Raw genomic sequence first — 26,163 nt, forward strand, 5'->3', positions numbered from 1 at the left:
AAGGAGGCAGAGAGGAATGAGTCAAAGGTAGACGTGGGGAAGTTAAAGTCACCCAGAACTGTGAGAGGTGAGCCATCCTCAGGAAAGGAACTTATCAAGGCGTCAAGCTCATTGATGAACTCTCCAAGGGAACCTGGAGGGCGATAAATGATAAGGATGTTAAGCTTGAAAGGGCTGGTAACTGTGACAGCATGGAATTCAAATGAGGAGATAGACAGATGGGTCAGGGGAGAAAGAGAGAATGTCCACTTGGGAGAGATGAGGATTCCAGTGCCACCACCCCGCTGGCTCGATGCTCTAGGGGTATGCGAGAACACGTGGGCAGACGAAGAGAGAGCAGTAGGAGTAGCAGTGTTATCTGTGGTAATCCATGTTTCCGTCAGCGCCAGGAAGTCTAGGGACTGGAGGGTAGCATAGGCTGAGATGAACTCAGCCTTGTTGGCTGCAGACCGGCAGTTCTAGAGGCTGCCGGAGACCTGGAACTCCACGTGGGTCGTGCGCGCTGGGACCACAAGGTTAGAGTGGCAGCGGCCACGCGGTGTGAAGCGTTTGTATGGCCTGTGCAGAGAGTAGAGAACAGGGATAGACAGACACATAGTTGACAAGCTACAGAAGTGTTGTTTCTTGTATTATTGTCTCTTGTGTCTTTAGAGAACTGTTTCACTTTGATATACTTTTTCTTCTGTCCTGATTTTCTCTTTCTTTTCTTCTGTTAACTAGATATTCTTTGTTGTTCTTAACTCAGGGCTAACTCCACTTATCCTGAATGAAATGTCTGAGCCACTAGTTGAGGACCAATGAAATCAGATACCCTTCCTCTCACACAGATTTGGTCATCCTCCCATTCATTTGAGGAAGATAACCGATTTAAAGATTGCAGAGCTATATGATTAATACATTGACATGATTGGTTGACGGTAGGTGGGGGCGGGAGGTACTGTATAAACACAAACTCACTTCCTTGACAACAGCTCTGCACTGCTCCTCGAAGAACAGGAAGTATGAACGCACTGACTTCTGCAGAGGCCGTATCACCGTAAAATGCTGCACGGCAAATGCAGACGTCAGATTGACCATGCAGAGCCTTTATTTTTGTATTTAACCTTTATTTAACTAGGCAAGTCAGCGGTGTTGCAATCTACTGCAGAGATAGCTTGCAGAGTTCTGTCTTACTATCCAGGTCTGTACCCAAACAATTCGAGTTCCTACTTTTAAAAATCCAACTTTCCAGAAACAAGTCTCTCACTGTTGCCGCTTGCTATAGACCACCCTCTGCCCCCAGCTGTGCTCTAGACACCATATGTGAACTGATTGCCCCCATCTATCTTCAGAGCTCGTGCTGCTAGGTGACCTAAACTGGGACATGCTTAACACCCCAGCCATCCTACAATCTAAGCTTGATGCCCTCAATCTCACACAAATTATCAGTGAACCTACCAGGTACAACCCCAAAGCTGTAAACACGGGCACCCTCATAGATATTATCCTAACCAACTTGCCCTCCAAATACACCTCTGCTGTTTTCAACCAAGATCTCAGCGATCACTGCCTCATTGCCTGCATCCGTAATGGGTCTGCGGTCACACGACCACCCCTCATTACTGTCAAACGCTGCCTAAAACACTTCAGCAAGCAGGCCTTTCTAATCGACCTGGCCCGGGTATCCTGGAATGATATTGACCTAATCCCGGTAGTAGAGGATGCCTGGTTATTCTTCAAAAGTGCCTTCCTCACCATCTTAAATAAGCATGCCCCATTCAAAAAATGTAGAACAAGGAACAGATATAGCCCTTTGTTCACTCCAGACCTGACTGCCCTCGACCAGCACAAAAACATCCTGTGGCATTCTGCATTAGCCCCCATGATATGCAACTTTTCAGGGAAGTTAGGAACCAATATACACAGGCAGTTAGGAAAGCTAAGGCTAGCTTTTCAAGCAGAAATGTGCATCCTGTAGCACAAACTCAAAAAAGTTCTGGGACACTGTAAAGTCCATGGAGAATAAGAGCACCTCCTCCCAGCTGCCCACTGCACTGAGGCTAGGAAACACTGTCACCACCGATAAATCCACTGTAATTGAGAATTTCAATAAGCATTTTTCTACAGCTGGCCATGCTTTCCACCTGGCTACCGCTACCCCGGCCAACTGCACTGCACCCCCCCACAGCAACTCGCCCAAGCCTCCCCCATTTCTCCTTCACCCAAATCCAGATAGCTGATGTTCTGAAAGAGCGGCAAAATCTGGACCCCTACAAATCAGCCGAGCTAGACAATCTGGACCCTCTCTTTCTAAAACTATCTGCCGAAATTGTTGCAACCCCTATTACTACCCTGTTCAACCTCTCTTTCATATCATCTGAGATTCCAAAAGATTGGAAAGCTGCCACGATCATTGCCCTCTTCAAAGGGGGTGACACTCTAAACCCAAACTGCTACAGACCTATATCTATCCTATCCTACCCTGCCTTTCTAAGGTCTTTGAAAGCCAAGTTAACAAACAGATTACCAACCATTTCGAATACCACTATACCTTCTCTGCTATGCAATCTGGTTTCAGAGCTGGTCATGGGTGCACCTCAGCCACGCTCGTGGTCCTAAACGATATCATAACCGCCATCGATAAGAGACATTACTGTGCAGCCGTATTCATCGACCTGGCCAAGGCTTTCGACTCTGTGAATCACCACATTCTTATCAGCAGACTCAACAGCCTTGGTTTCTCAGATGACTGCCTCGCTTGGCTGACCAACTACTTCTCTGATAGAGTTCAGTGTGTCAAATCGGAGGGCCTGTTGTCCGGACCTCTGGCAGTCTCTATGGGGGTGCCACAGGGTTTAATTCTCGGGCCAACTCTCTTCTCTGTATACATCAATGATGTCGCTATTGCTGCTGGTGATTCTCTGATCCACCTCTACGCAGACGACACCATTCTATATACTTCTGGCCCTTCCTTGGACACTGTGTTAACAAACCTCCAGACGAGCTTCAATGCCTTTCAACTCTCCTTCCGTGGCCTCCAACTGCTCTTAAATGCAAGTAAAACTAAATGCATGCTCTTCAACCAGTCGCTGCCCGCACCTGCCCGCCCATCCAGCATCACTACTTCTGACGCTTCTGACTTAGAATATGTGGACAACTACAAATACCTAGGTGTCTGGTTAGACTGTAAACTCTCCTTCCAGACTCACATTAAGCATCACCAATCCAAAATTAAATCTAGAATCGGCTTCCTATTTCACAACAAAGCATCCTTCACTCATGCTGCCAAACATACCCTCGTAAAACTGACCATCCTACCGATCCTCGACTTCGGCGATGTCATTTACAAAATAGCCTCCAACACTCTACTCAACAAATTGGATACAGTCTATGACAGTGCCATCCGTTTTGTCACCAAAGACCCATATACTACCCACCATGGTCGGAACTAGAAGCACAAGCATTTCGATACACTTGCATTAACACCTGCTAACCATGTGTATGTGACAAATACATTTGATTTGATTTGATTTTACCATTGCGACCTGTACGCTCTTGTTGGCTGGCCCTCGCTTCATACTCGTCGCCAAACCCACTGGCTCCAGGTCATCTACAAGTCTTTGCTAGGTAAAGCCCCGCCTTATCTCAGCTCACTGGTCACCATAGCAGCACCCACCCGTAGCACGTGCTCCAGCAAGTATATCTCACTGGTCACCCTCAAAGCCAATTCCTTCCAGTTCTCTGCTGCCAAAGACTGGAACGAACTGCAAAAATCACTGAAGCTGGAGACACATATCTCCCTCACTAGCTTTAAGCACCAGCTGTCAGAGCAGCTCACAGATCACTGCACCTGTACATAGCCCATCTGTAAATAGCCCATCCAACTACCTCATCCCCATACTGTATTTATTTATTTATCTTGCTCCTTTTGCACCCCAGTATCTCTACTTGCACATTAATCTTCTGCAAATCTACCATTCTAGTGTTTAATTGCTATATTGTAATTACTGCGCCACCATGGCCTATTTATTGCCTTAACTCCGTTATCCTACCTCATTTGCACACACTGTATATAGCCTTTTTTCTACTGTATTATTGACTGTATGTTTGTTTATTCCATGTGTAACTCTGTGTTGTTTTATGTGTCGATCTGCTTTGCTTTGTCTTGGCCAGGTCGCCGTTGTAAATGAGAACTTGTTCTCAACTTGCCTACCTGGTTAAATAAAGGTGAAATAAAAAATAAATAAAAAAATAACAAATTCTTATTTACAATGAAAGCCTACCAAAACCTTCTATGTTCGACTAGCAATGTGCCTCATTCACAAGCAGTTAAAAGCCTGCTAGAGTGAAAAGGCTTTGCGTGGTCAATCCGCCGTCTGCATTGACCAGAAGACAGGGCATTCATACTTCTTCACTTTGCTGAGTTGAGCAGAACTGTTGATCAGGAAGTTTAAACCTCCCGCCTCCACCTACCATCAACCAATCATGTCAATGCGGAGCTATACGGAGCCATACAAAGCTCAATTTGGCCTCCAAGCCTATGGAGGCTCCACAATTGCTTAACTGATCAAATCAAATGTATTTATAAAGCCCTTCTTACATCAGCTGATATCTCAAAGTGCTGTACAGGAACCCAGCCTAAAACCCCAAACAGCAAGTAATGCAGGTGTAGAAGCACGGTGGCTAGGAAAAACTCCCTAGAAAGGCCAGAACCTAGGAAGAAACCTAGAGAGGAACCAGGCTGTGAGGGGTGGCCAGTCCTCTTCTGGCTGATCCTCCGAACCGTATACCACATTGCCAGATCAAGCAGAAATTGGCTTTAATAGCGGCAGGCGGGTGAGCAATTTCCACCGTCGTAGTATGGATGAAGCTTGACCTGGAATGTGACGCTAACTGAAGCTGGCTAACTGAAGCGGGCTAACTGAAGCTGGCTAACGGAAGCTGGCTAACTGAAGCTGGCTAGCTGAAGCTGGCTAAACTGAGCGGTCTAACTGAAGCGGGCTAACGGAAGCTGGCTAACTGAAGCTGGCTAGCTGAAGCTGGCTAAACTGAAGCGGTCTAACTGAAGCGGGCTAACGGAAGCTGGCTAACTGAAGCTGGCTAGCTGAAGCTGGCTAAACTGAAGCGGTCTAACTGAAGCGGGCTGACGGAAGCTGGCTAATGGAAGCTGGCTAACTGAAGCTGGCTAACTGAAGCTGGCTAGCTTTATAAATGCCTGAGTAGATGTAGCTGTAGCTTGCTTCATAGTATAACACTTAGGTTTGTTCTGAAGGATTCGTTGCCATAGAGATGTACCTGGCTAAAAGATGAGCCACTCGTGGTACTGGGTATCCCGAGTTGAACTCAGAGCAGTGGCAGGTGTTCATGGATGGCAAAAAAAAATACAAAACATAAAACCATTGATCTTTCGTCTCTCTGTGTTTCATAATGTTCCTTCAATTCACAAGAAGCTAAATGTATCTCAGAGGAGAAAGCATCTGAGTGAGCGAAACAGCGCCCCCCTCTGTCTCTATACATGTAGGACATCTATTCAATTAAATTCAAGGGGCTTTATTGGCATGGGAAACATATGCTTACATTGCCAAAGCAAGTGAAATAGATAATAAACAAAAGTGAAATAATCAATAAAAAATGAACAGTAAACATTACACTCACACGTTTCAAAGGAATAGACATTTTAAATGTCATTATGGCTATGTACAGTGTTATAACAATGTACAAATGGTTAATGTACAAAAGAGAAAATAAATAAACATGAATATGGGTTGTATTTACAATGGTGTTTGTTCTTCACTGGTTGACCTTTTCTTGTGGCAACAGGTCACAAATCTTGCTGCTGTGATGGCACACTGTGGTATTTCACCCAGAAGATATGGAAGTTCATCAAAATTGGATTTGTTTTGGAATTCTTTGTGGGTCTTTGTAATCTGAGGGAAATATGTGTCTCTAATATGGTCATACATTTGGCAGGTTAGGAAGGGCAGCTCAGTTTCCACCTCATTTTGTGGGCAGTGTGCACAAAGCCTGTTTTCACTTGAGAGCCAGGTCTGCCTATGGCAGCCTCTCAATAGCAAGGCCATGCTCACTGACTCTGTACATAGTCAAAGCTTTCCTTCATTTTGGGTCAGTCACGGTGGTCAGGTATTCTGCCACTGTGTACTCTGTAGCATTGAAGACAAGGGAAGCCAGAGAGCATCTGGCATTCCTTGACAAAAAGAGTATACAAAAATTACCTCGTTGTGGCTTGCTTGCCAGCTAGGTAAATCTTGCCCTATCCTAAATTAATCCATGGATGGAGATAGGGATTTGGACTTGTGGTTGTACTTAATTCTCCGTAATGGCTAATGATTATAACGGCGATTCTGATCCAACCATTCATTCATAAAAGTGGGTACTGTGTGTCAGGGTGACAGACTGTTTTGTCAACATGAAAGACAGGAGGATGGCATTTGTGTTTCTTTACAAGTAGGGTGAGTCAACATTATCTTTCTACTTCCACACACACAGCCACATCATATTTAGCTTATGTTGATTGGACTAAATTATTTTTGGTTGAACTGGTGTTGGAACAGTGGAAGCAGCTCCTGTTTTCTTTGTGACTTGCTGTAACTCTCTGTGGTTCTAAATCAATAGTTGTTCAGTGGTCAGAAAATGTCAGAAACATTACCTTGACCATGCTGTAGGTCATGTAACTGTTTGTTACATGCAATATGCTTTGTGGACTTCACTGGACAGAGGTTTCTATCCGGTTTTGTGATAAAACAAAGGTGTGGTTGAATTTATTCTGCCACTGTGTCTTATTGTCTAGGCCTTTAGTCCTATATATCACGGTGTCTTATTGTCTAGGCCTTTAGTCCTATATATCACTGTGTCTTATTGTCTCAGGCTTTAGTCCTATATATCACAGTGTATTATTGTCTAGGCCTTTAGTCCTATATATCACGGTGTCTTATTGTCTAGGCCTTTAGTCCTATATATCACTGTGTCTTATTGTCTAGGCCTTTAGTCCTATATATCACAGTGTCTTATTGTCTAGGCCTTTAGTCCTATATATCAGTGTGTCTTATTGTCTAGGCCTTTAGTCCTATATATCACAGTGTCTTATTGTCTAGGCCTTTAGTCCTATATATCACGGTGTCTTATTGTCTCAGCCTTTAGTCCTATATATCACTGTGTCTTATTGTCTCAGCCTTTAGTCCTATATATAACTGTGTCTTATTGTCTAGGCCTTTAGTCCTATATATCACAGTGTCTTATTGTCTCAGCCTTTAGTCCTATATATCAGAGTGTCTTATTGTCTAGGCCTTTAGTCCTATATATCACTGTGTCTTATTGTCTCAGCCTTTAGTCCTATATATCACAGTGTCTTATTGTCTAGGCCTTTAGTCCTATATATCACAGTGTCTTATTGTCTCAGCCTTTAGTCCTATATATCACAGTGTCTTATTGTCTAGACCTTTAGTCCTATATATCACGGTGTCAAGGCATATGAATTAACAGGTTATAGAGCACACAATGAAATGATCACAACACATGGGTTTTAATATGGCTGCCTCCCCCAGTGATTTTACCCACGCACCGCTACTGATTCAGAGTTGACCACATTTGACTCTCTAACTCCTCATATCTGATTAACAGTGATTTGTTGACACCGGAGGGAGAAGAGCATCCGGCAGCGTGTGCAACGATGTCCGAGAGGGAAAGAAAACTGTGTTCGTTGTTTGTAGTAACATCTTTGTTGTTGTAACATCCCAAACGGATGGTTTCACCGTTAAGGAATCTAGCTTTAAGAGAACTGTATATATTTACAATTAATCACTTACCTCTTAGAACTGGTGTCTTGAGTCATTTTAGAGGCAGTGGTCCCCTCCCCTTTCTCCCCAGAGAGACTCGTTATAGAGGCAGTGGTCCCCTCCTCTCTCTCCCCAGAAAGACTCGTTATAGAGGCAGTGGTCTCCTCCTCTCTCTCCCCAGAGAGACTCGTTATAGAGGCAGTGGTCCCCTCCTCTCTCTCCCCAGAGAGACTCGTTATAGAGGCAGTGGTCTCCTCCTCTCTCTCCCCAGAGAGACTCGTTATAGAGGCAGTGGTCCCCTCCTCTCTCTCCCCAGAGAGACTCGTTATAGAGGCAGTGGTCCCCTCCTCTCTCTCCCCAGAGAGACTCATTTTAGAGGCAGTGGTCTCCTCCTCTCTCTCCCCAGAGAGACTCATTTTGATGTAAGTTACAGCTCACTCAGCTACAATAAGAAATAACAGAACAGTCAATATTTCTGAACATTGAAGAACCAATAACAATGACAACACTTTTACGGTCTGTGGTCAGAGTTTAAACAGAGACTTCATCTTGCATTTAAACATTTACAGTCCAATATGTTATTACTTTGACCTGGATCTCCATTAGCTAGTCTACCTGGTTGGATCCCCTGAGTCCATAACAACAGCTGTCTACATGGGCTCCACACACAACTAAAATACATTATAGACATCTACTTTACATTGAAAGATGGTAGTAGACATTATAATGTGCAATCAATCGCCTATAACAACTCTATACCTCATAGCCTATAACATAAAATATTAATTAGGCTAATCAATATAAATCAACATAAAAGCCTAAAATTATTATTCTTGAAAGTTGAAATCAGTATTGTAATAACTTTACAATTCTGCGGATGTTTAACCCCCTAAATCACCTCTCTCTAAAATAGTCTAACTTCTCAAACACTTTTCTATATTAAATTGTAAAAGGCTACAAACCTCAAACATGTTTCTTCGGCCGTTATTTCTCTACTTCCTTATAAAATGTTGGCTACTTCCCATTTCAACACAGTCGACGCTTCAACACGTATATTTTTATATTATATGTTCATATTTATGTAACATTAAGTCCCCTAACCCGGACGACGCTGGGCCAAATTTTGCGCTGCCCTATGGGTCTCCGGATCACGGACAGTTACAGCCCGCGATCGAACCCGGCTATGTATTGATGCAGTGTCTTAGACCGCTGCGCTACTCGGGAGCTTAAGTTAAAATAGCTGACAGATATTTATTCCTTACCCTTTAAGAGAATACAGCCTACACACCATCGTTTCTTGTTCTGGTTTAGTAGTAGCCTACAAGGTGACAGGCATTGCTTTGTTATGCAAGAAAATGTCCAAAAATGGACACATTGGTTTGTCTGGCAAGTCCGTTTGATTGTGCATGAGCTGGGGTGTACTACTTAGTGCACACCGTACCAAACCGTTGCAAAACGTTTTGGAACGACAACGAGTTTCAAATTCAGGTAATTCAGAGCCAGACCGACTTTTGGAAACCCTGATTTAGTCAACATTTACATCGTTTATGTAACAATTGTTGCATGTCACTTTTACTTGACCGACTTGACGAGACGGACTAGTTTCTTTAGCGACAGATTTACAAAATTCCGACGCACGTCGTCTTTCAGGAATTGAAACAACGCAAAGTGTCGACTGTGTTGGGGATCATCGGATAGCAAATCACGATAATGTGCAATCAATCACCTATAACAACAACTCACTACCTCATAGCCTATAACATCACATCATATTAATTAGGATAATCAATATAAATCAACATAAAAGCCTACAATTATTATTCTTGAAAGTTGAAATCAGTATTGTAATAACTTTACAATTCTGCGGATGTTTTACCCCCTAAATCACCTCTCTCTACAATAGTCTAACTTCTCAAACACTTTTCTATAATAAATTGTAAAAGGCTACAAACCTCAAACATGTTTCTTCGGCCGTTATTTCTCTACTTCCTTATAAAATGTTGGCTACTTCCCATTTCAACACAGTCGACGCGTTCAACACGTATAGGTTTTTTATATTATATGTTGATATTTATGTCATATAAAGTCTTCATACACTTCATGCAGGTGTTCAGCCCATAAATTCATATTGTATCTGGTAAAAGTGGATTTGTATTAATGTGATGTGATTGAGTGATGTTTTGCAGTGCTACCAGCAGAGGGCAGTGGGACAACAACCAGGTTCGGCAGAAGGACGCTGGACGGGTCATATCTGTGTTATTATGGTAACATGATAGGATGGGGAACCAATGATAGACAATGATTCTGCAGAACCCAAAACAGACTGATTATAATGTATAGTATATGATGTTACATTGAACTAATCACATTTATTAAAGACCAACTCACAGAGACACATAAATACATTCCATAACTTTTCATTTTATTTATTGAAGATGTATTTGACAGGGATACTGCACATCAATCAACATTTCTGTAAATGTGACAGATTTAGCCAGCTAGCTAGTTTTCAACTGTAGTCCCTGGGCTGGTAGATAAACATTTTTATAAAAACTAAATACATGTTTTGCACTAACACAACTGATTCTACTAATCAAAGGCTTGATGATAATTAGTCAATTAGTTTAATCTAAGGTGTTCGTTCTCGGGTAAAAACTAAAACATGCAGCCCTTTGGGGTCCCAGAGGAGAGGTTTGGAATAAACTGACCTACAATGTTACACAAATTAACTCATGATTTATTAATTATCTCACCAATTCACACACACACACACACACACACACTAACACACACACACACACACACACACACACACACACACACACACACACACACACACAGAGGCCGGGACACACACACGAGCATGTACACAGACACACAGAAAGAGACACAGACACACAGAGATTAAAACACTACATATTAATAAACACAATATTTCACTTTTACTAAAAATATCATTAAGGTCTATATTTTCATAGTGACTATGTACATGGTTGGGGCCACTTCCATTAGAATTCGTCAATTCAGAAAGTAAGTCAAATTCCAAATCTAATTTGTCTTAATTGAAAAGCATTGAGGATAAATGGAATTAGAATTTCAGTCTACTTCCTGAATTGAGTGGAATTTAAATGGAATTGACCCCAACCCTGACTATGTATTGGTTTACCAACCTTTCTCAATATATTTTTCACTGATGAATTCTCACACCTAGGGGCCATTTAAATCAAATGTTATTGGTCCATTCACATATTGAGCAGATGTTATTGGTCCATACACATATTTAACAGATGTTATTGGTCCATACACACATTGAGCAGATGTTATTGGTCCATACACACATTGAGCAGATGTTATTGTGGGTGTAGCGAAATTCTTGTGTTCCTAGCTCCTACAGTGCAGTAGTATCTAACAGTACACAATAACACACAATAACACACAACAATACACAATAATAAAAAACAATACACAATAATACAAAACAATACACAATAATGGACAATAATACACACATCTAAAGTAGAAGAATATGTGAAGACACACACACACACAAAGCACACGCGCAGACAGACACACAGACGCACACACACTCTCCTTCCCGCTAACTTTAGACCAGGCATCCTTACAGTTTCTAGTGGTTGAAGTCTTGCATTGCAAGAAGACAAAAGTAGACTAGTAGTAGCCTGGTGCAGATGGGGAATATATGACGAGACTCTTATTCAGAACTAAAGAACAGGTAGACCTGGCTTAATGTAATAACAAGATGCAATCATTAGCTGTAAGTGAGAAGAGCGTTAATCGATGTATCTTTACATTCTATAATAACTAGAAATAGGCATATATTTCCTGTTATTTATTTCATTTCCATGATCATTGCAGAATAAATCCTATACTCGCCAAATATCCTATAGGCCTATAACAAGTTAGGATTGGCTACCATTCGTCCCATCTCTCATTTAATTGGACCCACTTCACAGTAGTAAACAGATAAGCTACGGTATTTCAAGCAGACTATTTTGCTCTGTGCGATAGAGCAAAATAGTCTGCTTGAAACACCGTAGTTATCATCTGACCCCAGTCTCTCTGAAGTGTAACTGACGAGTGCTGCTCCAAGACAGGTTAGTTAACATCTTAACCCAGTCTCTCTGAAGTGTAACTGACGAGTGCTGCTCCAAGACAGGTTAGTTAACATCTTAACCCAGTCTCTCTGAAGTGTAACTGACGAGTGCTGCGGCTCAAAATATACTGTTATACTATTATGTATCCACGTATTCTACAGATATACTACATATTCTATCCACATACTGTCTATAATGTCTCTACATCCCATTATATATATATATACTACATATTCTATCCACATACTGTCTATAATGTCTCCACATCCCATCATATATATATATATATATATATACTGCATATTCTATCCACATACTGTCTATAATGTCTCTACATCCCATCATATATATATATATATATTCCATTTAAATTCCAGCCTTATGAAAAAAAAATGTTTTTATTCCCCTCAACTATACTCCATAATGGCTAAGCAAAAACTGGTTTTTAGAAATTTTAGCAAATACATTTTTTTAAAGAACACGGAAATATCACATTTCCATAAGTATTCAGACCCTTTACTCAGTACTTTGTTGAAGATCCTTTGCCAGCGATTACAGCCTCGAGTCTTCTTGGGCATGACGCTACAAGCTTGGCACACCTGTATTTGGGGAGTTTATCCCATTCTTCTCTGCAGATCCTGACAAGTTCTGTCAGGTTGGATGAGGGCTGTTGCTGCACAGCTATTTTCAGGTCACGCCAGAGATGGTTGATATGGTTCAAGTCCGGGCTCGTTGGGTAACTGCGAATGTGTCTGTGGAAACTGGCTCTGAGAATGGTTGTATTGATATTCAGTCTCTCTCATGAACCTCTAACAGGAAAGCTGCTGATAGACTGAGGTGGTTGTGTTGATATTCAGTCTCTCTCATGAACCTCTAACAGGAAAGCTGCTGATAGACTGAGGTGGTTGTATTGATATTCAGTCTCTCTCATGAACCTCTATAAGGAAAGCCCCTTCAGAAAGTATTCAGACCCCTTGACTTGTTACATTACAGCTTTATTCATCATATCTTTACTGTAATATATTCTAAATATATACCACAGCATATCTTTACTGTAATATATTCTAAATATATACCACAGCATATCTTTACTATAAATGTAGTGTAGTCAGTCTGTTAAGGTGAGGTGCTGTAAATGTAGTGTAGTCAGTCTGTTAAGGTGAGGTGTGTGTGAGTTAGTGAGAGAGACAGATCCTTTGTCAATAATCTATAAGGTCCTATGTTACCACACAGTGTATAGAGTACGTACCCTCAAATGACACCCTTTTCCCTATATAGTGCACTACTTTTACAGTATATCACTGATACCTCTCTACCTTCCTCTCTCCTCCCTCCACCTCTCCATGTCTTCTCCCTCCCCCTCTCTCCTCCTCCCCCTCTCTCCCTCCTTCCCCCTCTCCTCCCCTCCCCCTCTCTCTCTCCCTCTCCTCCCCTCCCCTCTCTCTCTCCTCCCTCTCTTCCCCTCCCTCTCTCCTCCCTCTCCTCCCCTCCACCTCTCCCTCTCTCCTCCCTCCACCTCATGTCCCAACACAGGTAGTCCATGTTTAAGGACCTAGAGGAAGAAATGGACCTTACAGGTAGAAGACTGAAACATTTGAGGTTTGTTACGTTCTTTTATAATTTAATGTAGAAAAGTGTTGTGGAGAAGTTAGGCTTTCATAGAGAGACAGATGATTTAAGGGAAACACACCTGAAGAATTGTTAAGTTAATACAATGCTGATTTCAACTTTACAACATGAGAAGTTTAGTCTTATTTACATTGGTGTTGATTGATATTAATTAGCCTAATCAATATGATCCAATGTGATGTTATAGGCTACAGGGCTATGAGGGTATTATTGGTAAAGGCGACTGACAGCGCATTATCGTGATTATTATCCGCATGATGAAACTACGTTAGAAGACATGAATCGGAATTATGTAAAGCTGTCACTAAAGAAAACGCTCTGTTTCGTCAAGTCAGTCAAGTAAAGTGACGAGCAACAATGGTACATAGAAACTATTTAAATGTAGGGCTAAATCAAAGATGAAAATGCTTTCTGGCGACACGGATCAGGAAAGTGGTCGTCCGTTTTGCTCACTGCTGTGCGCTCGATATAAGTTGGACGGCGCACCGTTGCATAATGTTACCCACTGGTTCAATCGCTGTCGACACACCTTTCTTCTGAATACAAGCCCCGGTACAACGGGCGAGATAAACTGATCGCACCTCATGTGAACTCAAGCAGTGCTGAATGTATTTATAGCTGTCTTGTAGTTTATTCTTATCTTTTGTTGTTGTAATGATGGAATTGTTGTCCTCAAGACACCATTATAAATGAGACACTGGTCTCAATTGAGCTCCCCTGATTCAATTCAATTAAATAAAGAAATAAACAATAAACCATATTTAATTAATTTACATATGAAGATGTAGCCGCGGAGATGAACAGCCACAAAGTCAGAAGGTCCGCCTACCCGACCAATCAGATGAGGGAGTGTGATGACGCGTAATCTTACCGACCAATCATATGGTTGCGGGAAACGCTGCTTTCTCCAAATGGTAAATCTCGAGTTCAAGTTCTGAGGACCAAATAACGAAATACATTCAGGAACAAGAATTGGCATCGTCACTAAAATTCATAACATTAGGAAAATACAAAAGTTTTGTCCCAAAAAGTTGTTTTTCTTTTTGTGGATAACTATTATTAAATGATTAGATCACCAGTTGTTTTTTACGCACTACAAAGCCTTGACCAGAATAACGCGCTCTCCCCACTATTTATTGTTTCTGCAGTCAGGATTCACCCTCTTTAGAGAATTATTGTGTCACTTATCTGCAGGTAATCGTTGTTTTGAGCTCAAAAAGCACCTCGTAGCTGTATGTAAACCAGGGAGATAAATGAACGGCTCTTTCACCGATGCAATTCGGTTACCGACGTTCACCAAAACGATCCGTTCAAAAACAACCTTTCGTTACCGAACGACCATCACTAGTTGAAACAGGAAATACTAGTATAAAGAAGTAGAGGAAGTAACGGACGTTATCGTCGGAGAAACATGTTTCAGAGGTTTGTAGCGTTCTTTTACAATGTCATGTAGAAAAGGATTTTTGAGAAGTTAGGTTATCATAAAGAGAGATGATTTTAGTTAATACAATATTGATTTAAACTTTCAATAATTATTATTTTAGCCTTATTTACATTGTTGTTGATTCATAGTGATCAGCCTAATCAATAAGATGTGATGTGATATAGGCTACAGGGCTATGAGGTATGGTATTATTGTTATAGGCTACAGGGCTATGAGGTATGGTATTATTGTTATAGGCTACAGGGCTATGAGGTATGGTATTATTGTTATAGGCTACAGGGCTATGAGGTATGGTATTATTGTTATAGGCTACAGGGCTATGAGGTATGGTATTATTGTTATAGGCTACAGGGCTATGAGGTATGGTATTATTGTTATAGGCTACAGGGCTATGAGGTATGGTATTATTGTTATAGGCTACAGGGCTATGAGATAGGGTATTATTGTTATAGGTGATTGACAGCACATTAAGGTGATTATTATCTTTGGAAACTGACTCACTTTCACTTCCTGAAAGAAGACGTGCATCGGAATTATGTATAGCTGTTATTAAATAAAATAGTCTGTCTCGTCAAGTAAATGTGACGTTCAACAATGTGCATATAAACTATTTAAATGTAGGGCTAAATCACATGTTAAGTTTAAAGCTTTCTGGTGACAGATCAGGAAGGCGGTGGTCCGTTTGTCGCTGCAGGTGCGCTCGATATAACGTCACCGGCTCATCTACGCGCATTGTGAACCCCGGGTTGAATCATCAGCGCTACTTTTCTCAGAATACAAACCCGGTGCGCCGGGCGAGATAAAGTGATCGCACCTCAAGTGAACTCAAGCAGTGCATGGGTCTATTCACTAAACCGGGGATGGACAACTGGCGGCCCGGGACCAGTAATAAAACATTGTTTTGGAACTCAGTCTGGGTCTCAACTTACTGTTGACCGTTAGAATAATAGAAAACACATGGTTCAGTGTGTAAATGTGGTTGTGTATCAGCAGTCAGTCTATTAGCCCATGTTAGCTACATGTTTTTACATTGGTAAATTAGTCTAGCTGCTAAACTTGTAGTCAGCATGGTTGAATTACCTACCGGGGTGGGACCATTGATCATCAGTTATCACATTAAAAACTGTTAACATTTGCCTCCACTCTATGGCAACATGTGTAGAATTAGCTGTAAAACTGAAAATGTTTTCTTTGAATTGCAGGAAATGAGTTATGAAATTTCTACATGGCAACATGGCCCCATGGCAACATGTGCAGGATAAACTGATATTCATTTGTATTCATTCATTATTAAATGATTAAAACTAGTAATTATGTTACCAAATCTGAAACTAAAATAATTAAGAAAATCGTTTGAAAAACTAAAACTATAATCATTGATTCCAAAACAAAAATTAAATAAAAACTATCATAAATTATGTTCTGTTATTTTTCCCTTCTATACATTGTCTGGTAAATGCTGCCAGGAGATGGTGATGTTTCAAATAGGCCTAACTTGTTCATCACTAGTCTCCCTAGACAGACAGGTTGCCTCCCACAATGTACCAATGTTCCTGCATGCAAGCAAAGATTGTCTATTATATTGAGAAGATACTCAAGTGACCGCTCTAACAATGGAAATGCATGTCCTCAAAGATGGAAGGCAGGCGGGAGGAGGTGAGATCTGGTGGGACCATCTAGCCAATGAGAGATGAGGGGAGATGTGAGCAACAGGCCATAGAGATGAAGGGACTGATTTTTATATCTGAGCCATTATAGCCTCTGTGACAGCATAGGCAGAGCCATTGACGATATCTCCATTTTAAAGTAGTACATTTTCTTATTCATTGGATAATTGCTCCCAACTCATAGGAATTCCCACTCAGTTGACTATTTTAAAATGGTGGAAGGCCTCAAGCACAATGTCCGTTCTAAAACAGATTATATCCATGATGAATCCTCCATCTCTATGACAACAGGCACAACTCCAATATAAAGTATTTTCCCTCGTAACAACCTAACCATTACGGAACTTCTATTAGATCAAATAAGCCTCACGTAGCAATTTAGTAATTCCATTTTTTGTTGACCAAATTCAACAAACTCCTCACTTCCTGGGCTTATTTTCATGGACAGAGTTTGCGCTGAGTAAAACCTCTCGCTTCGCCTCTTCCTCTCTGATACATGTCTGTAGAAGTTTCTGAGGTCAGTTGGGACAGAGAGGAAGAGGCGAAGTGAGAGGATTTACTCTGCCCAAAATCTGTCTTTTATTTTATTTCACCTTTATTTAACCAGGTAGGCCAGTTGAGAACAAGTTCTATGAGAGTGTGGAGTTACGTGAGGCTTATTTGATCTAATAGAAGGTTTGTAATGTTTAGACTGTTACAGATGTACTGATATAAGTGGATGGATGTTGCATTCCGGTGTTATGATACTGATGATTTGTCTCCATAGATGGTTTGTTTATGTTTCTACGGTTGTGGCTAGATGGAGTAGAGCTGTAGGTCTACAGCTCCATCTAGTGGTTGAGTTGGGGACAACAGATGTTGACAAATGTCAGCAAATGGGGATCCAAGTCAAATCAAATGAATAACATATTGGACTGTGTATGTTTGAATACAATATGAAGTCTGATTTAAGTCTTTGACCTCAGACAGTAAATGTGTTGTTAATGGTTCTTCAACAATGTTCAGAAATATTGACTGTTCTGTTATTTCTTATTGTAGCTGAGTGAGCTGTGACTTACATCTAAAATGAGTCTCTCTGAGGAGAGAGAGGAGGAGACCACTGCCTCTAAAACGAGTCTCTCTGGGGAGAGAGAGGAGGGGACCACTGCCTCTAAAACGAGTCTCTCTGGGGAGAGAGAGGAGGAGACCACTGCCTCTAAAACGAGTCTCTCTGGGGAGAGAGAGGAGGAGACCACTGCCTCCAAAATGACTCAAGACACCAGTTCTAAGAGGTAAGAGATGACATGTAAAATATACAGTTCTCTTAAAAATATCAAACTAATGAAAAGTGTTCCCAAATTACATAAAATGTAGGTCTATATCATTCACTTAAAAGGCCAGAAATGGATTTACCAATTGCAGACTGTATCTTTATAAAGAAACATCAGGACTTCTAGAAGTTCCATAATACAGTTGTTGAAAGGAAGTAGATGAGGTATTGATGAGATATTGATGAGGTGATCTCTCCCTGTTTTGTTCAGTGTTCAGAAGCCCAGAGCAGAGTCCCCTACAACCAGCCTGCTATCAATGAAGAGTGATCAGCCACCTGCTTTCAGCCAGGAACCATTACCAGATGACAATAAGGAAGTGGAGAGTTTGGACAGTGAGGATCCATTAAAGATCACACACAACCTTCTGGACAGAAGAAGTAAGACTGTATTTCATACAATATTACAAAGAACGGTACAAAGGCCCTTATAAAACACACACACAAACTTATGAGTCCCAACTCTCAATGTTTTCCTACAGGTCAAACTCTACTGACAGTCCAACAAGACATTAAGGCTAAACTGAAACATAAGTATCAACACATATCTGAAGGAATTGGACACCATGGAAACCAAATTCTGTTAAAGGACATCTACACAGAGCTCTACATCACAGAGGGTGGAAGTGGAGGGCTCAATAATGAACATGAGGTTAGACAGATAGAGATGGCATCCAAGAAACAAACCACACAAGAGACGCCAATCAAATGCAACGACATCTTCAAGCCTTTACCTGAACAAGACAAACCTATCAGAACTGTGCTGACAAAAGGAATCGCTGGCATTGGAAAAACAGTCTCTGTGCAGAAGGTCATCCTTGACTGGGCAGAGGGAAAAGCAAACCAGGACGTTCATTTCATGTTTCCTCTTCCTTTCCGTGATCTGAACCTGAAAAAGGACCAATACAGTCTGATGCAACTTCTTTCCCACTACTTCTCAGAGCTGAACGAGATTGACAGCATTGAAGATGGTGAAACCAAAACTGTTTTCATTTTTGATGGTCTGGATGAGTGTCGACTTCCTCTAGACTTCAAAAACAATGAGAAGTGCTGTGATGTCACACAGCCAACCTCAGTGGACGTGCTGCTGACAAACCTCATCGAGGGGAATCTGCTTCCCTCTGCTCTCGTCTGGATAACCTCAAGGCCTGCAGCAGCCAATCAGATCCCTCCTGAGTGTGTTGACCAGGTGACAGAGGTACGAGGGTTCAATGATCCACAGAAGGAGGAGTATTTCAGGAAGAAAATCACAGATCAGAATCTGGCCAATGAAATCATCAAACACATGAAGACATCAAGGAGCCTCCACATCATGTGCCACATGCCAGTCTTCTGTTGGATATCAGCCACTGTCCTTGAGATGATACTGAAAGAGGCAGAGAAGGATGAAGTCCCCAAAACTCTGACCCAGATGTACTCACACTTCATACTCATCCAAACCATTGTGAAGAACAAGAAGTACAACAAAGCCACAGAGACAAACCCAAAGGAACTGTCTCAGTCAGACAAAGAGATGATCCTGAAACTGGCCAAGCTGGCTTTCCAACAGCTGCAGAAGGGCAACCTGATCTTCTATGAGGACGACCTGAGAGAGTGTGGCCTTGATGTCACAGAGGCATCAGAGTACTCAGCATTGTGTACAGAGATCTTTAAAGAAGAATCTGGGCTGGACCAAGAGAAGGTCTACAGCTTTGTGCATCTGAGCATTCAGGAGTTTCTAGCAGCAGTGCATGCTTTAGAATCATGTCTGGACAAGAAGGAAAATGTTTTCTCCCCCAAAGCAGTCACTAGTGATGATGATGACTACAATGATGAAGAGGAGTCAATCCAGTTGTCTGACTTACACGAGAGCGCGGTGGAGCAGGCCTTGACGAGTCAGAATGGACACCTGGACCTGTTCCTCCGCTTCCTTCTGGGTCTCTCACTGGAGTCCAATCAGAATCTGTTACGAGGCCTTCTGACACAGACAGGAAGTACAACACAGAGCAATGAGGAAACAGTTGAGAGAACAGTCAGGTACCTTTCAGACAAGATCGAGGAGGAATCCTCACCAGAAAGGATCATCAACTTGTTCCACTGTCTGAATGAACTTGGTGCCAACTCTCTAGTTGAAGACATGCAGACCTCCCTGCGATCAGGAACTCTTTCAGAAACAGAGCTAAAACCTGATCAATGTTCAGCCCTGGCCTACCTGTTACTGATGTCAGAGGAGGTGCTGGAGGAGTTTGACCTGAAGACATACAATACAACAAAGGAAGGTTATCAGAGGTTGCTGCCGGTAGTGAAAACCTGCAAGAGAGCACTGTAAGTTCTGTTATTGAGTTGATGTTTACAGTATCATTATAATGAAGGATTTGTATATCTAACAGATTATCTCCTCTCTGCAGACTGGATCGCTGCGAACTCACATATAAATCCTGTGAGACTCTGGCCTCAGCTCTGCAGACACCAAACTCCCCCCTGAGAGAACTGGACCTCAGCTACAATGACCTGGAAGACAGAGGAGTGGAGCTGCTCTGTGTTGGACTAACCAGTCCACTCTGCAACATACAGACACTAGTGTGAGTTAAATATCTTCAGTTTTCATTGTCTTTATAGTGTTTATATATTTGTAGTTATTATGTTTTTAACATTATTTGAACATCTTGGTAAATATGCAGAAACATACATACGATGTGATAAATATATGAAACTAAGGTTAAATATCTTGAGTGAGTTAGTATGTTTTTAACATAGTCTAATCATGTCCTTATGTTATTGTCTTAATGCATCTCATTATTCTTAAAGCTTTGCATATTTAACAGTATATCAACCTGTCTCCTCTCTTCAGACTGGATGGTTGTGAACTCACATATAAATCCTGTGAGACTCTGGCCTCAGCTCTGCAGACACCAACCACCCCCCTGAGAGAACTGGACCTCAGCAACAATGACCTGGAAGACAGAGGAGTGAAGCTGCTCTCTGTTGGACTAACCAGTCCACTCTGCAACATACAGACACTAGTGTGAGTTAATATCTTCAGTATGAGCTATTATGTGGATGTTTTAAACATGTGTTAATCATGTGCTCTTCTGCCCTCTAGTCTAGGTCAGTGTGGTCTGACAGAGGGTTGCTGTTCAGATCTGGCCTCAGTCCTGAGTTCACCCAACTCACAACTGAAACAACTGGAGCTGAGAGACAATGACCTGCAGGACTCAGGAGTTACACTGCTGTCTGCTGGACTGGAGGATCCAGACTGTAAACTACACACACTGGGGTAAGTACAGCTGTTTCAGTCAGGTCTGTACTGAGCTGAGTTACACTGCTGTCTGCTGGACTGGAGGATCCAGACTGTAGACTACACACACTGGGGTAAGTACAGCTGTTTCAGTCAGGTCGGTACTGAGCTTAGTAAAACAAATACTCTGAAAATCGTATGTTTCTTCACAATGTTGTGTCATGGACAAATGTATGGGTGTCCTACAAGATGATTGACACCAGTACATCAACCTAGACAGCTGTTGTGTGTCTCTCTGTAGGCTGTCTGGCTGTCTGGTCACAGAGGAGGGCTGTGCTGCTCTGTCTTCAGCTCTGAGGTCAAACCCCTCCCACCTGAAAGAGCTGGACCTGAGCTACAATCACCCAGGAGACCCTGCAGGTGGACTGCTTTCAGCTGCTCTGGTGGATCCCACATATAAACTGATGAAGCTGAAGTAAGTCAGAATAGATGTCATAATAGTGTGAGCAGCGGTTGTGTCATATGTAGTGTAGTAGGTTCAGTAACATGAGGACATGATGGTAGAATTAAGGGGAAGTTTACTCAGCAGGCTGAGCACTCCAACACAGCATACATCATCACCACATGAACACTCTTCTTCTGCATCTCTGATATCCTGTTGGAATTGTACTCCGTTCTGTATGCAGTAGGTAGGATAGAATACCTGTATGTCTCTAGTAATGAATTGTACTCTGTTCTGTATGCAGTAGGTAGGATAGAATACCTGCATGTCTCTAGTAATGAATTGTACTCCGTTCTGTATGCAGTAGGTAGGATAGAATACCTGTATGTCTCTAGTAATGAATTGTAATCCATTCTGTATGCAGTAGGTAGGATAGAATACCTGTATGTCTCTAGTAATGAATTGTACTCCGTTCTGTATGCAGTAGGTAGGATAGAATACCTGTATGTCTCTAGTAATGAACTTGGATAGTGCACCAGAACACAACAATATGGTTTAAATGTTGACTGCTTTATTAGGTCTTTGTCAGTCATTAACCTGTTTCTCCTACAGTGTGGATCATGGTGGAGAGTGCAGGCTGAAATCAGGGCTGAGGAAATGTAAGTCTCTTCAATCCTAATTAACTGCATATTCAGAAGTATAGCAACATAGTAACTAATCAATACTTGTTCTGTTCCTACAAAACAGCATTTTATATGAAGAAGTGGTTTGATTAAACTCTTCTTTTGTCTACAGATGCCTGTCATCTCACCCTGGACCCAAATACAGCACACCCATTCCTGATACTGTCTGAGGGGAACAGGAAGGTGATATTAGTGGAAGAGAAGCAGCATTATGAAGACCATCCAGACAGATTTGACTGTAGTCCCCAAGTTCTCTGCAGAGAAGGCTTATCTGGATCTCGTTATTACTGGGAGGTGAAGATGTATAGTGACAGCGATGCCAATGCTGACATTGGTGTGGTGTACAAAGGAATGAAGAGGAAGGGAGGGGGGGTTGACAGTAGGATTGGACACAATAGGAAGTCCTGGTGTTTATACTGCTATGATTGTCGTTGCACTGGTAGCAGCTATACGTTTAGCCATGCTGGAGTCAGGAGATCCATCTCTTATCCTGTTTTGAGAAAAATCTTCTCTATTCATGATTCTGAAAGAGTTGGTGTTTATCTGGACTGGCCAGCTGGTACTTTGGCCTTCTATAGTGTGTCCTCCTCTGGTACACTGACACACCGTTACACAGAACACACCACATTCACTGAACCCCTCTATCCTGGGTTTGGGGTTTACTCCTCCACCTCAGTGACCCTGTGTCAGATAGATGACCAACACATTCAGAGGTGAGTCATAGCAATGTTTCATCATTTGTTTCATCATTTCTATAATTACATTAGTAGTGGTGTGTTTTAATGTGTTCTGTTGGATCTACAGACAGTTAGATTAGTGGTGTGTTTTAATGTGTTCTGTTGGACCTACAGACAGTTAGATTAGTAGTAGTAGTGGTGTGTTTTAATGTGTTCTGTTCAGACACCATGGTGGAGAGTGTTGGATCAAGCCTGGACCTGAGGACACCAGAGACCATGGTGAGAAATGTGAGTGTTAACTAATAATTGTTTTTAAATCCAAATAGTTTTAAAGCATTCATTATAGTTGAGTCCCAGGCAAGGAACACAATCATGATCTATTTGGTCAAAACAAACTTAAAGGTAGAGTCAGCGATATGACGTAGATGCACAAAGTAAACAGCATAGTGGGTCAATTTCTACAACAACTAAGAGTGTTGTAGCGCAAGGCTAAACTTCTCTGCTGTTTTGGTCCGGTGGCTACAACTCTGTAAGAGAGTGAAGAGAACCCTTCCACATAGGCAGATACTGTGTGTGACTGTGTGAGAGAGAAGTCAGGCATCTTGCTCATCACAATATCTGTGGTGCTGCTCGTACAAAATAATTTAGCTGACTCTACCTTTAAGCTCTCATCCTAGGATCTACCAGAAATCAGGCCCCCAACATCTACAAAACATGGACCAGAACGATGTTGTTTCCTGCTTCCACAAACATGAATTAATATAACACTAATGTCAGATTATGGTAGGCTAATGAGTGTACATTCTGAGACTGTTGATCACTTATATTCATTTTTATTAAGTCTATTTAATAATTATTCATTCATTATTACATGAGATGGTCATTTTTAAATAATACTTTTGACTTCAGGGATTCCTCAGAGCTGTAAGACTTGTGACCATGTTGAGGTAAGTCATAATGTAAATTCTTACTTTTACATACCTGCAGGAGTCAGGCACAGTCTCAAAGCCAGGTGTGTACTGACCAACCATTCATACTGGGATATAGACAGTCCTGTGTTCTGCTTTAGTAATATAAACACAGTCTCAAAGCCAGGTGTGTACTGACCAACCATTCATACTGGGATATAGACAGTCCTGTGTTCTGCTTTAGTAATATAAACACAGTCTCAAAGCCAGGTGTGTAGTGACCAACCATTCATACTGGGATATAGACAGTCCTGTGTTCTGCTTTAGTAATATAAACACAGTCTCAAAGCCAGGTGTGTACTGACCAACCATTCATACTGGGATATAGACAGTCCTGTGTTCTGCTTTAGTAATATAAACACAGTCTCAAAGCCAGGTGTGTACTGACCAACCATTCATACTGGGATATAGACAGTCCTGTGTTCTGCTTGTAGTCATGCAGGATTTTACCTGTTGTCATATTTTGTCATTAGACAGTTTAATTGATAAATCACCAGCATTCCATGTAACATTGAATAAATACATTTGATTAGTTACTTTGGTTAATGGGCCAGTTTCCCAGACACAGATTAAGTCTAGTCCTGGACCTTAAAGAACTTTCTATTGAAACTTCCATTGAGCATGCTTTTAGTCCAGCACTAGACTCAATCTGTGTCCAGGAAACAGGCCCCATATGTATTACTGACATGCTTGTCCTTGTTCAGGACTCCACACACTGGATTCAGATTGAACCCTTGACTTCCACTGTCCAGGGAGTGACAATGTTCAGGTAAAATAACTACTTTTAACATTTCATTCCACCTGCTAGTGTATTTCCCCATTACCTTTGGTAAAAGTCTTCTAATCTAACATCTCCATTTGACCATTGACCCTCTCTACCATATCTTGTTGTTGCCCTCAGACACAGGACACCCAAAGGGAGTTATGAGTGCACAGTGTCTGGGCTCCGCTGGCTGTGTGAGAGAGATGTCATTCTGAAGTATCACTTCAGGAACTGGGAACCCTACAGTCACCTTCTGAAAGACATGCAGTACACACAAGGTGGTCCATTGCTGGACATCACTATGGAGTTAGGTGAACTGGAGGAAGTTCATCTGCCACACTTTGTCTGTTTAGGTAAAACCATATAGAAATAGTATTCAGAAAGACATTTCCATGTAACTGACTTTCACTTCCTGAATGAATGAATGAACTATTCTGTGAGTTTGAGTTTACTGTGATCTGGTACTGCATATTCTTTGTGTTTTAGTTGGATGAATAATACAATATTTGTCTTTCTGTCTCCTTTTTATTGTGTTGTTCAGGGACCAACCCGTCCCTGAGGAATGAGATGAAGATTCTTCATGTAGAGGAACATGGAGTGTCTTTAGAGGAAGTGCATGAGGTCACCAGATTCCATGCTAAGATTCTCCATCCCAAGTTCTCAGCTATCTCTGTTATACTGAGATTACTGTCTTGGAACGTAGATGTCCACTGTGACGTGGTCCTCTATATGGCAGTAAAAAGGTCAACAGTCATTTCAAGGCTGTACCTGCTCCTCAGAAACTCCAGTCAGAAAGAGGTGAGGCACTTTCATTGAAGTGACAACAGTATGTTGAAACTTACTGAAGGAAAGCTGATAGTTTGTTGAAAATCTCTAGATTACAAAGACAACATGCAGCTCTGTGAGAAATCTATTTCTGTGGTAACATTCATTAATACAATAAAAACTATGACTAACATTGGTTTCTCAGTGAGCTGTATGTTGTGTGAATTATGAGACTACATTGTTCTGACTGACTACTACATTGCTCATTTTGTAGGCTGTTCAGGAACGGGAGAAAAATCAGGTGTCCAAAGGATTTTCAGAATTCGTCCTGTCAAGTCCAAACGGGCCCTTAAAGCTGAACAGTTTGTTTGCATTCAAGAATCCCCATTCCACTTCCATCAATCCAGAGGTGCAGTTTTAGTAGGCTGAGGACATGAATCTGTCATATTGTATATGAATAACTGGAATATCATTCTATTTCACTATTTCTTTCTTTCTCTCTCTGTCTGTTGTCTCAATCGTTGCACCATATGGCCTCCTACAGAAGATTCAGCTGTTACCTGCAGACACCACACCAAGCTGTTGTCAGATGATTATGGGAAACACAGGGGTTGACATTGAGATGGAATTAATCGGGAAGATGAGAGGACAGTATGGAAATCAGTGGTATCAAAAGGTAAGAAAGAAGAACAGTATGTCAATCATCAATGTCCTT

At 41.6% G+C, this 26,163-nt stretch overlaps 2 protein-coding genes across 5 annotated transcripts in view; one reads left to right on the top strand and one right to left on the bottom strand.

The window, feature by feature from the left end:
- Positions 1-26,163, bottom strand: part of LOC106597038 (NACHT, LRR and PYD domains-containing protein 12) — a 173,834-nt gene that overhangs the window by 18,805 nt on the left and 128,866 nt on the right. Inside the window, exon 1 of one of the 2 annotated variants that reach the window (XM_045723039.1) lies at positions 7,803-8,024. The exons of the other annotated variant lie outside the window; for it this stretch is intronic. Coding sequence (XP_045578995.1) covers positions 7,803-7,828 — 26 coding nt within the window. The 5' untranslated portion in view covers positions 7,829-8,024. Of the gene's footprint in view, positions 1-7,802; positions 8,025-26,163 lie in introns of those variants that run through there. 2 annotated transcript variants of the gene reach the window in all.
- The window catches only part of LOC123744234 (NACHT, LRR and PYD domains-containing protein 12), a 294,132-nt gene continuing 282,688 nt past the window's right edge, over positions 14,720-26,163 (top strand). For 2 of the 3 annotated variants that reach the window (XM_045723045.1, XM_045723044.1), the window contains exons 1-14: positions 14,721-14,938; positions 17,666-17,898; positions 18,148-18,314; positions 18,416-20,237; positions 20,321-20,494; positions 20,764-20,937; positions 21,016-21,189; positions 21,452-21,625; positions 22,205-22,251; positions 22,388-22,988; positions 23,176-23,240; positions 23,862-23,899; positions 24,625-24,689; positions 24,822-25,036. In XM_045723045.1, the coding sequence (XP_045579001.1) occupies positions 17,693-17,898; positions 18,148-18,314; positions 18,416-20,237; positions 20,321-20,494; positions 20,764-20,937; positions 21,016-21,189; positions 21,452-21,625; positions 22,205-22,251; positions 22,388-22,988; positions 23,176-23,240; positions 23,862-23,899; positions 24,625-24,689; positions 24,822-25,036 (3,922 nt within the window). In that variant the 5' untranslated portion in view covers positions 14,721-14,938; positions 17,666-17,692. Of the gene's footprint in view, positions 14,939-17,665; positions 17,899-18,147; positions 18,315-18,415; positions 20,238-20,320; positions 20,495-20,763; positions 20,938-21,015; positions 21,190-21,451; positions 21,626-22,204; positions 22,252-22,387; positions 22,989-23,175; positions 23,241-23,861; positions 23,900-24,624; positions 24,690-24,821; positions 25,037-26,163 lie in introns of all 3 variants that reach the window. The other variant, XM_045723043.1, reaches the window with a different exon arrangement.

This window comes from Salmo salar, chromosome ssa08 (genome assembly GCF_905237065.1).
Source record: "Salmo salar chromosome ssa08, Ssal_v3.1, whole genome shotgun sequence".
Taxonomy (NCBI): domain Eukaryota; kingdom Metazoa; phylum Chordata; class Actinopteri; order Salmoniformes; family Salmonidae; genus Salmo; species Salmo salar.